At 41.1% G+C, this 11623-nt stretch overlaps 1 protein-coding gene across 3 annotated transcripts in view; it reads right to left on the reverse strand.

The window, feature by feature from the left end:
• The window catches only part of b3glctb (beta 3-glucosyltransferase b), a 50533-nt gene extending 38966 nt beyond the window's left edge, over positions 1-11567 (reverse strand). Inside the window, exons 1-3 of one of the 3 annotated variants that reach the window (XM_046862029.1) lie at positions 11312-11562; positions 8310-8369; positions 8122-8221 (exon numbers count right to left, since the gene is read on the reverse strand). In XM_046862029.1, coding sequence (XP_046717985.1) covers positions 8122-8157 — 36 coding nt within the window. In that variant the 5' untranslated portion in view covers positions 8158-8221; positions 8310-8369; positions 11312-11562. Of the gene's footprint in view, positions 1-8121; positions 8222-8309; positions 8373-11311 lie in introns of all 3 variants that reach the window. The other 2 variants (XM_046862028.1, XM_046862030.1) reach the window with 2 other exon arrangements.
• Between the last annotated feature and the right edge of the window lie 56 nt (positions 11568-11623).

Consider the following 11623-nt stretch of genomic DNA (forward strand, 5'->3'; position numbering starts at 1 on the left):
ATAGAGGCATTTTACATATCGAGGGTGAAATCTATTTTACTAAAGCAAGCTCCACACCTCTACACTTTAATTGCAACTGTGCCACCTACATCATCTGGAGCAATTTAGATCCAATATTTGTCTAATGACATGACAAAAACAAACAACCAAATACCAAAAATGAATAAAATACAACCTACTCACAAGAGATGCATACTCATAATTTGCAGCGCCCCTCAGAGGCTGTAAGCCAGTCATACCGCTCGTATTCACTGGTCTGGAAGTGGAGAACAAACCATTTCCAGTGCTGAGACACGCTAGCTAGCTTCAGGGTTGGATGACCTCTCTTCACGATGTCTAGCTTTTCTTAAAATAGTATGTCTGAGACCAAATCAATTTCTCTTCCTCCATAGGCATAAAAAAGTCTAACTCAGGTGTATTAATGGGTGCAGATCGTTACAGACGTGTTTTGATAGTTAAACTTGGCTGTAACAGTTTCCCTCTGACCAAACAATCATAGAATGGAAAATTGATGACGCTATTTTGGGCCAGCTAGCTGGCCCAGTGAGGTGAATTTAAATTCTAATTGGTTAAAGAAACAAACACATTTATAGAGACTAACGTAAAAAGGCCAGCATTACTGACTGTGAAGGCCGATTAGATTGACATGGCAGTACAAAGAGGCTGAAATCTGATTGGACAAAAAATCTAACATTCACATACAGTGGCAGTGCAGCCAAAAGAAACACTACTAAATGAAGAGAATATAATTAAATTAATACAATATGATGGAACAAATATTAGAATTTAGGTTGTAAATGTAGGCAGTGTTTCTGATAGTGTTTAGGCCAACAAAGAAGGCCTTGCTGGCCCTGACGGCACACCACTTATTGGTCCAGAACCAGAAGATTTTTGCATCACAGACCAGTGACTATTTTACATATTATATGATTTAATAATGAATAAAATGATTCCATATAATAATATAATGGAAATTTAATTAACTAAATGCACATCCCACCATAATACACAATCAGCGCGAGCTTCATTTATCAATAAATAGAGAGAAAAATGCGACTGAAACAAGTACAGGGAATTGGCACAGGTGGAAATGGTCTTCTTTATTTATTTAAAACACCCTGCAGACTTCGAAAATTGGGAACCGTGCATCTGTTCTATATGAGAGAATGTTCTATATGAGAGAATAACACCCGATACATTAATTCAATAAAGTATATCTATTAAATAAATTGGACAAACTCAGTTACAAATCATTTCGGAATGATGGATTTTTTAGTCAGTCAGAATGGTCTTGTGACTACGGAGGGTAGTACTAAACAAAATAAAGCACGTTATACGATGGGGTCTGAATACTGGATTCTGGATTGGCTGGAATAATGTACAGGTAGTTCCGGTCAGTGTAATCACCGTTCAAAATAAATACGCCGCTTATAATCAGTCGTGACCCAAGTAATATGCAGTCATGGTGGCATCATGAGTGGCGAGTGTTTAAAATATTACCCTATGTATTGATATAAGGGATGATGTTTGTGTCAGCAATTTAGATAGTTTAATATGGAAATTTTTCAAGAGGCACAAGTTGAGTGCTGAAAAATGATAAATATAACACAAAAAACAGCTCTTGGAATGAAATAATGTTATTTGATCAAAATACATTGGCTTTGTGTCTGAATTTGAACAGGAAAACCTTGAGTTTTCTAACTCCCTTAAGTTAGTTGTTCGCAAAACAAATACTAAGAAATATATGTAATTTTTTCTTAACTAAATGAGGCGATCTGAAGGAATCATGGATATAGTATTTTGATGAACTCGGATGTTGACGGCAGTCTGTCACCCATCTATTCTCCTTTTCTCCCTCTCTCACTCTCTCTCTTTCTCTCTTTCTCTCTCTCTCTCTCTCTCTCTCTCTCTCTCTCTCTTTCTCTCTTTCTCTTTTTCTCTCTCTGTCGAGTTAAACATGCTTCTGAGGTAGCAGTGGTCAGTGATCCTGTCCTTTTCAATTTTTCTGATCTATCTGAGCAACGCCCTACCTCATTGAGTTTTATTGAACTGAAGACCACTCTGTGCAAGCTGAGGATGGTTCCACATGAACAGCCTAAAAAGTGCCTCATGAATTCACTGAGCAACACCAAAACTATGAGGATGGGTTTGGACTGTAATTGATTTGAACAGTCTGCTACAATGGCTTAGACCTGCAATTTGCATTAACAGATCTGGGTTTAAAATCTCACCATTGAAAAGTACACCATAACAAGGATAAAACTATTATGAATGGACATTTGATGCCACCCTGAAGAGGACGGGTTCCCTTTTGATTTTTTTTTTCTAGGTTTCTTCCTCATACCATCTCATCTCTGTGAGTTTTTCCTTACCACCATCACCAATGGCTTGCTCATTAAGGGATAATTCTATAGGCACTAACATATATATTCAAATTTTTTATTATTTATTTCTGTAAAGCTGCTTTGGGACAATGTCCATTGTTAAAAGTGCATTGAATTGATTTTAGAATTTGAATTAAATTGAATTTTAATATTATTAGTATAAATTGACTTTGGTTGTGGTAGTAGTAGTAGTATGAGATGGAATGCCATGAAATTAGTCCAGAGGGTTCACATATAATCAGATGAGCAATATATTGCATAATGTCTATTCCATGGCAAAATAAATATGGCAAACTATTAATATACTTAAAAGTGGATACATTTAATTTTATCAAGTTGAAAATGGAATTTAATTAAAAAATTGCCCCTGCATTCGTAATTTATCAAGGTTATGTGCTTCAAGACTCTTTTGGCAGACTAGCTTCTTCTTTTAAATACTAAGCATGCTGAACAAAAAGGCTTCAACCTTTTTATTCAAACAAAAAATATTCTTTTGTCATCTGTCCTTTTGCAATGTGAGTGTGGCAGCGGGGGCGTGGCCGAGCGTCAGTTTGTGAATGGGGGGCGGGGCAGGACTCAGGTAAGTGGAGATTTGCCTCACCTGCATCTAATAAAACCTGATGTCTGTGCTTTCTTTGCAGTGACCAGAAAATGCATAAAAACCGAGGGAGCGGAGGCGTGTGTGTGTGTGTGTGTATGCCAATAGAGCCGTGCGAGCACGGAGCGACCAGATACCAGTGCGATAATAAACCCAAGAGAAAAACCCCAAGAATGTAAATAAAGAACGGCGGTGACGCCGGTGAACCGACCTGTTGTGCCTGTCCTCTTTCCTCTATCCCACACGCTCTCCCACAGTGGTGCCGAAACCCGGGAAAAAGGAACGCAGGTCGGGCAGGGATGGAACCGTCACCGCTGGCGGAGCTAGTGAAAGCGATTGCGGAGCTCCAGCAGACCCAGCACCAGGCGTTCCTCCAGGTGCGGGCGGAGCAGGAGCAGCGGTTCGAAGCGGTGATCCAAACCCCGACGGAGGACCGAGCGGCGTTCCGTGAGGCCCTGGCGACCAGAGAGGCCCCGGCCAGCCCCCCTCCCGTCCTCCAGCAGGCATACCGCTAACCAAGATGGGCACCCAGGATGATGTGGAGGCCTTCCTGGAGCTTTTCGAGCGCAAAGAACGAGATCCAATACGTCCTGGACCTGAGAGCAAAGCTCCATTCACTGGGACAATTAACCATGGAGAATTTGCTACAGGCGCAGGAACGGCAAGCCCGGCTGTACGACAAGGGTGCGCGGCTTCGGCTATTCTCACCTGGGGACAAGGTCCTCGTTCTGCTACCCACGTCGAGCTCTAAATTACTCGCCAAGTGGCAAGGACCTTTTGTGGTTACACGGCGGGTGGGGGATGTTGACTATGAGGTGCGGCGCACAGACAGGGGCGGGGCACTCCAGGTGTACCACCTCAATCTCCTGAAAGCGTGGAACGAGGTGGTGCCTGTGTCTCTAGCGACCGTGATCCCGGAGAGGGAGGAGTTGGGACCGGAGGTACGGTCAAAAACCGCATCCGAACCCGCCTCGGTCCCCTGTGGAGACCACCTCTCGCCGTCGCAGAGAGCACAGGTCGCAGAACTACAGCAAGAGTTTGCGAACGTATTCTCTCCCCTGCCTGGGCGTACGAATCTCATAGAGCACCATATCTAGATGTCTCCTGGGATCGTAGTGCGCAGCCGCCCGTACCGCCTGCCCGAACACAAAAAAAACGTGGTACGGGAAGAGCTTCAGGCCATGCTCGACACGGGGGTGGTCGAGGAGTCCCACAGCGACTGGAGCAGCCCGGTGGTCTTGGTTCCCAAGCCCGACGGGTCGGTCCGGTTCTGTGTGGACTATCGTAAGGTCAATGCGGTGTCTAAATTCGACGCATATCCAATGCCTCGCATCGATGAGCTGCTCGATCGGTTAGGTGCGGCTCGCTTTTATTCGACACTGGATTTAACCAAGGGATATTGGCAGATCCCCTTGACGCCAATGTCCCGGGAAAAAATGGCTTTCTCCACTCCGTTCGGCTTACACCAGTTCGTGACACTTCCGTTTGGTTTGTTCGGAGCCCCGGCGACGTTTCAACGTCTGATGGACCGGATTTTCCGCCCGCACAATGGTTACGCCGCTTCGTATCTGGACGACATTGTCATTTACAGCAATGACTGGCCGCGGCACCTGCAACATCTCAGGGCGGTCCTGCGGACCTTGAGACGGGCAGGGCTCACAGCGAACCCAAAGAAGTGCGCGATTGGGCGGGTGGAGGTACGGTATCTGGGTTTCCACTTGGGTCATGGGCAGGTGCGTCCCCAGATTGACAAGACGGCAGCGATTGCGGCCTGTCCGAGACCTAAGAGGTGAGACGGTTCCTGGTGCTGGCGAATCATTATAGGAGGTTCATCCCTATGTTTTCGGACATCACCAGCTCGCTGACCGATCTCACTAAAAAGGGAGCTCCAGATCTGGTCCAGTGGTCGGAGCCGTGCCAACAGGCTTTTACGCGTGTTAAAGCCGCGTTTTGCGGGGGTCCGCTTTTGCATGCACCTGATTTCTCTCTCCCCTTTGTTTTGCAGACCGACGCGTCGGACGGAGGGCTGGGGGACGTGTTGTCCCAGATGGTGGAGGGGGAGGAACGGCCGGTGCTGTTCATAAGCCGTAAGCTGTCGGTGCGGGAAAGACGGTACAGCACTATCAAGAGGGAGTGCCTGGCCATCAAATGGGCGGTCCTTACCCTCCGTTACTATCTGCTGGGACGGGCCTTCACCCTCTGTTCGGACCACGCCCCGCTCCAGTGGCTCCATCGCATGAAGGATACCAACGCGCGGATCACTGGCCGGTATCTAGCACTTCTGCCATTTAAGTTCCGGACAGACCGGGGGCGCAGATGGTCGTGGCCGACTTCCTCTCGCGGCAGGGTGGGGGGGGAGTCGGTGGCGGGCCGAACGGCTCCCCGGCCTGATTTGGGCGGTGGGGGTGTGTGGCAGCGGGGGCGTGGCCGAGCGTCAGTTTGTGAATGGGGGGCGGGGCAGGACTCAGGTAAGCGGAGATTTGCCTCACCTGCATCTAATAAAACCTGATGTCTGTGCTTTCTTTGCAGTGACCAGAAAATGCATAAAAGCCGAGGGAGTGGAGGCGTGTGTGTGTGTTTGTGTGTGTGTGTGTGTGTGTGTGTGTGTATGCCAATAGAGCCGTGCGAGCATGGAGCGACCAGACACCAGTGCGATAACAAACCCCACAGAAAAACCCCAAGAACGTAAATAAAGAACGGCGGTGACGCCGGTGAACCGACCTGTTGTGCCTGTCCTCTTTCCTCTATCCCACACGCTCTTCCACAGTGAGATTCTATCTACCTTTTAAAGACTTCTACAGGCTTATCAAGTAAATAATTCACCACATTCAAGTTCATATTTCACCAGCAACTGTATTTCACATGCACATGGGGATTTCAAACTGTGTAATCACCTGACATGGCCAGTCACTGATACATTGCAAGGATTTCAGTGTGAAGGTTCAGCCTCGGCCTCACTTCTTAATACTAGTCTTTGTGTATTTTTCTTACAATATTTTATGTTGTATGCACTTGGGTTTAGGAGAGGTCTTATATTTATTGAAGCCTCAAACTGAGCTAACAAGTTTACCAGAAATTTCCAGGCTTCAACCATGTGATCTGAGTGGAGAAAACTGAAATGACATGATTTTAAATTACACATGAGTGGTCCAGTGAAAGGATGGACCACTCCAATAGTCCAAAGAAATCTAGTCCAGTATGTGGGTTCAGGCTTCCTACAAACAACTGTTTTGCACTTAATTAGTAAGATGATGATTAAAGGCAAGGGCATAGCCTGCTTTCTCACTAGCTAAATTATATAGAAAACATGTGGTTAAAAATGAAAAACTGCTATGGTCAAAACTCTTGCCATGGTCAATGCTTTGTTCGTCAGGAACTGCAAATTTTGTAGCCTTTTCTTTCACACCTTTGGAATAGTCCAGTCAGTATTTTAGCAGAACCTGAGAAAAAAAGCATTTCCAAAAAAATGTTGTATATGTCCGTACATATACATATATATGTATATGTCATTCTATTTTATTTCCCTATCTGGGTTTTAGATTCAATGAAATTTTTCATCAATGTGTGTAGTGGGAGTAAAATGTGGATAGATAATAAAGATATAAATGTGCTTTCTTCACTGGGTTATGCAGTTCACCGTCATTGATTTCCCCTTGCTGCACATTATTTTCATAGTTACCCCACTGCACTTGAATAGCTCATTGGTGTAGATGTGGATTTGAGAGTTTTCAAGTCTTGGAGGAGGTTTTGGCTTATAACTGCTGCTGTACTGTATGTGATGTGCTGCATTCATGTAACATGAATGAAGAATAAGCTAAGACACTGTGATCTAGTTTCTAAGAGCTCGTGTTGCATGCTGTTTTTTTACTCTGTGTGATGAAATGTTGCCGCAAATGTTTCATCTAAAATCTTCCTGGTGTGAATGATATCCAATCTCTTGGGACCAGATGCCTTTTTACTATTGTGCCCTCACTATATTCTGGCTAGCACTAGTAGGATACACATACTGTAGCATCTCATTCATAGTCTTTCCTTCAGCAGTTTCATTAAATGGGTAAAATAATGAGGATTGTTGTCTGATTGGTCTTTAGTTGATGAGGATTTCTTTATTTCCTACAGAACACTGATGGTTTTTAGCACTGTAACCTGCACAGTTTGCAATTCATAAGGTATAAATAAATTAGACAATGTATATTATATTTTTTTTATATCACTGGATGATATAAATGTTTTTCTAAATGTTTCATAATGTCTTTTGGTCTTATTTTATCTGATCTGCCTTATCTTCATTATTAATATGCACATAATAATAATTTGATATAAAAAAGAAAACAAATATAATTAATTTATAATTTTTAAAGAGCAAAGATTTGTTTTATGTTTGATCTCTTAATCCTTGATCAACCAGATTAGGATTTCCATACAAAGAAATATATGCACACCAATATCCATTGACTTATGATAGATGTACCGGTAAATGAAACTGAGGTTATACACGAGTAAAAAAGCATTTGCTTATAATGATGTTTTCAATTTTACAGTGCCAATTTTTCACAACATATTGTGTAAAAGCTCTTGCTCTGTATATGTATTGTGCTGCTGCCCCATATATTAAACATATCCAAGCTACAAACCACATTGCAATATGAGTTCTAATATCACATGAATTTGAATGAATTACTTTGCACTGTGATCCTGTGCTAACCTAAACACATCCTTTAAAAACATATATGTGATTTTGCTGGATGTATTATTTCTAACTTATTTATTTGTGAAGTTTCCACTGTAATCAGATGCTGTTTTTAATATTGCAACATGTAGTGGGTGCCTTTAAACTCTGTTTAGATAGTATCTTAAAAAGAAAGCCATGTGGGATTCAACCAAACTTTGTTATAATAATATTCCAGCAGAAAAAAAAAAAAACAGATTGAATATAGTGAATTTTAATAGGTACACACACTTTCTGTATGATGTAATACATGTGTAAAATTACCTTTATGTACTATATTTACTGTACAGAGTAGTTTTTTATTTCATCTCCCTGTCGTCATTTCAAAATATTAACTCAAGTTTCAATATAATTGTTTTTTTGTCCCTCAGTCTAGAAACCATATGCATATATTTACTTTCTTTATTTACTTTTTTAGATAGCAGACTTTTGTTCATCTGCACCATAGCACCTCCTGCAGATATGCAGACTCGTCGCCATCATGTATGAGTCCAATTAGGGTTGTAACATCTGCAAATTTCAGGATTTTAACAGTTGGGTCACTGGATGTGCAATCATATGTATGGAGGGAGAATATCAGTGGGGAGAGGACACATACCTGAGTATACTGGAGGAAACCGCACCCAGCCACACCTGTTGTTTCCTGCCTGTCAGGAAGCTGCTGATCCACTCACAGATGGAAGGGGGTATAGTGAGTTTTAGGAGTTTAGAGTGGTGAATTTTTGGGATTATTGTATTAAATGCTGAACTGAAGTCAACAAACAATCCGGGCATATATCCCTATATCCCTCCATATATGGACCAGTCAAGGTGTTGCAAAATATAGTGCAGCCCCATGTTGACTGCATCATCAACTGATCTGTTTGCTTGGTAGGCAAACTGTAGGGTATCCAATAGCTGTTCTATTACATTCTTCAGGTGGGCGAATACCAGCTGTTAAAAGGTTTTTATAATGACAGATTTCTATCTTTTACCCTGCATATGAAATTTATGATTGTTAGCACATGCTTAGTATAATTGGTTATTCATGTACCTGAGCATACAAAATACCTGACTTTGTGCAAGTATACAAAGTGTGCAAAACAACTGAAAGTCAAAGTGTGGTCATGCCAAATATTGATATATTGATTTCTCTTCTGTTCATTTACTCTCCATTTTGTTAATTGATAAAAAAAAAACATTAACACTTTTATTTATAAAAGCATTCTCACTTTGATGCATTTTATTTACAACTTCCTACAACTATGCCTGCTTTGCACAGTATTCTGTTTATACAAATATGCATAATAGGAAAAAGGGTCTTTTTGCGTTAATGTAAGCATTACATTTACAAACCGATTCCAAAAAAGTTGGGACACTGTACAAATTGTGAATAAAAAAGGAATGCAATAATTTACAAATCTCATAAACTTATATTTTATTCACAATATAATATAAATAACTCAGATTATATGTTGAAAGTGAGACATTTTGAAATGTCATGCCAAATATTGGCTCATTTTGGATTTCATGAGAGCTACACATTCCAAAAAGGACTGGTAGCAATAAGAGGCCAGAAAAGTTAAATGTACATATAAGGAACAGCTGTAGGGCCAATTTGCAACTTATTAGGTCAATTGAGTATAAAAAGAGCCTCTCAGAGTGGCAGAGTGTCCCTCAGAAGTCAAGATAGGCAGAGGATCACCAATTCCCCCAATGCTGTGGCGAAAAATAGTGAAGCAATATCAGAAAGGAGTTTTTCAGAGAAAGATTGCAAAGAGTTTGAAGTTATTATCATCTACAGTGCATATCATCATCCAAAGATTCAGAGAATCTGGAACAATCTCTGTGCATAAGGTTCAAGGCCGGAAAACCGTACTGGATGCCCGTGATCTTTGGGCCCATAGACGGCACTGCATCACATACAGGAATGCTACTGTAATGGAAATAACAACATGGGCTCTGATGGTATGGGGTTATATGAGTGTGTGTGGCATGGGCAGCTCACACATCTGGAAAAGCACCATTAGTGCTGAAAGGTATATCCAAGTTCTAGAACAACATATGCTCCCATCCAGACTCCGTCTCTTTCAGGGAAGACCTTGCATTTTCCAACATGACAATGCCAGACCACATACTGCATCAATTACAACATTATGGCTGCGTAGAAGAAGGATCCGGGTACTGAAATGGCCAGCCTCCAGTCCAGATCTTTCACCCATAGAAAACAATTGGCGCAACATAAAGAGGAAGATGTGACAAAAAAGACCTAAGACAGTTGAGCAGCTAGAAGCCTTTATTAGACAAGAATGGGACAACATTCCTATTCCTAAACTTGAGCAAATTGTCTCCTCAGTCCCCAGACATTTGCAGACTGTTATAAAAAGAAGAGGGGATGCCACACAGTGTTAAACATGGTCTTGTCCCAATTTTTTGAGATGTGTTGATGCCATGAAATTTAAAATCAACTTATTTTTCCCTGAATAAAATATTGAAATTTGAAACTTCCACATCATTGCATTCTGTTTTTATTCACAATTTGTACCGTGTCCCAACTTTTTTGGAATCAGGTTTGTATTAGTTTATAGCCCCTATCTACTTAGAATCATATTTTATATTTTTTGTGTTCTGTAATTTGTTTTGTAATATGAGTAGCTCTAATATTTTTCTGGATATTACAATGTTCAGTGTACAAATAAATCATTATTAGAAAATGCTTTGCTTAGTGTAGATTCCATGCATAAACACATGCATTTTCACACCCAAAGAGCAGTTATTATTCATGCACTTTTTTTTGCAGTTATTATTCATGCACTTTTTTTTGCAGTTATTATTCATGCAGGTTTCTTTCTGGCATATCTTTTTTTATGTTAACATGTATATTCATATTTGGAAATGTGTCCTTGATGTTGGACGATCTTGATGAATGAACATTCAATTTGTATTTAAGTGCATTAAATCAAAATAAATTAAACATAAACCAAACCCACACTAGATCAGACATAGTGAGTGTATGATTTTTGTCTTGATCAGACAGGTTATAGGTGAAGTTTGGCCTGATGTTGTCATTTCTGGAGCATGATTTTAGCTTTGGACACTTTACACTATAGGTGCACGTGACAATAAACAACAGATTAAAAATACACTAAAATAAATTCTCTAATGTAGAAATTACTATGATTTGTTCAGTCTGGGGAACAATTTCAGTCAACACTTAAAAAACATACCAGAAGCGTGTAGCTGCACTACCTATTGTCACCACTAGATGTCCTAGTGGTCCCAGTGTTCAGTTTTTTTTTTAGACATTACAGACTGTCATGAGCACGTGGTGATGTTTACTGTGTTAACAATGACCTCATCTCATTCCATTTAGGCATTACCACATTCAATGCAAAACACCTTCTCAGTAGTATTGATAAGTAACAAACAAATGGTCTTAAACAAATCAGTTTTTAGACTTATACATTTTCTATAAGCTATGGTATACACTGCATATATTAAAGACAAGGTAATGCATGGGACATCTAGAATCTTAAGCATAGCGGTGTCTTTCAGTGTCACCAAAATTGACATTTAGAAACTTAATTATAGAGTGTTTTTACAGATTAGCAGTGAAATCACCTGGCTTTCGCTTTGTGTCTGCTTCGTGACAGGGACAAATGCGTGTTAGGCTGATGTCGTGACAACACTGTCACAACTCGTAGATCGTGATTAATGAATGTAATTTACGTGATAATACGTTTAGAAGAACCATTCAGTTAAACCTGTATTGTGTGTTGAACTATTACCAGGTAGCCAAAATGTGTTAAACAGTCCATCAGTACATCGGTCCATCAGTGACTGTCCTCGAAACGTGCTCTTTGTTGTCTCGGCATGCGCAGGCGAGGGGCGGGGCTTATTTACAACTAGACAGGGTGGAGTCTGAGAGCATCG

The sequence above is a fragment of the Silurus meridionalis genome, chromosome 11 (assembly GCF_014805685.1).
Source record: "Silurus meridionalis isolate SWU-2019-XX chromosome 11, ASM1480568v1, whole genome shotgun sequence".
In the NCBI taxonomy this organism is placed as follows: Eukaryota; Metazoa; Chordata; class Actinopteri; order Siluriformes; family Siluridae; genus Silurus; species Silurus meridionalis.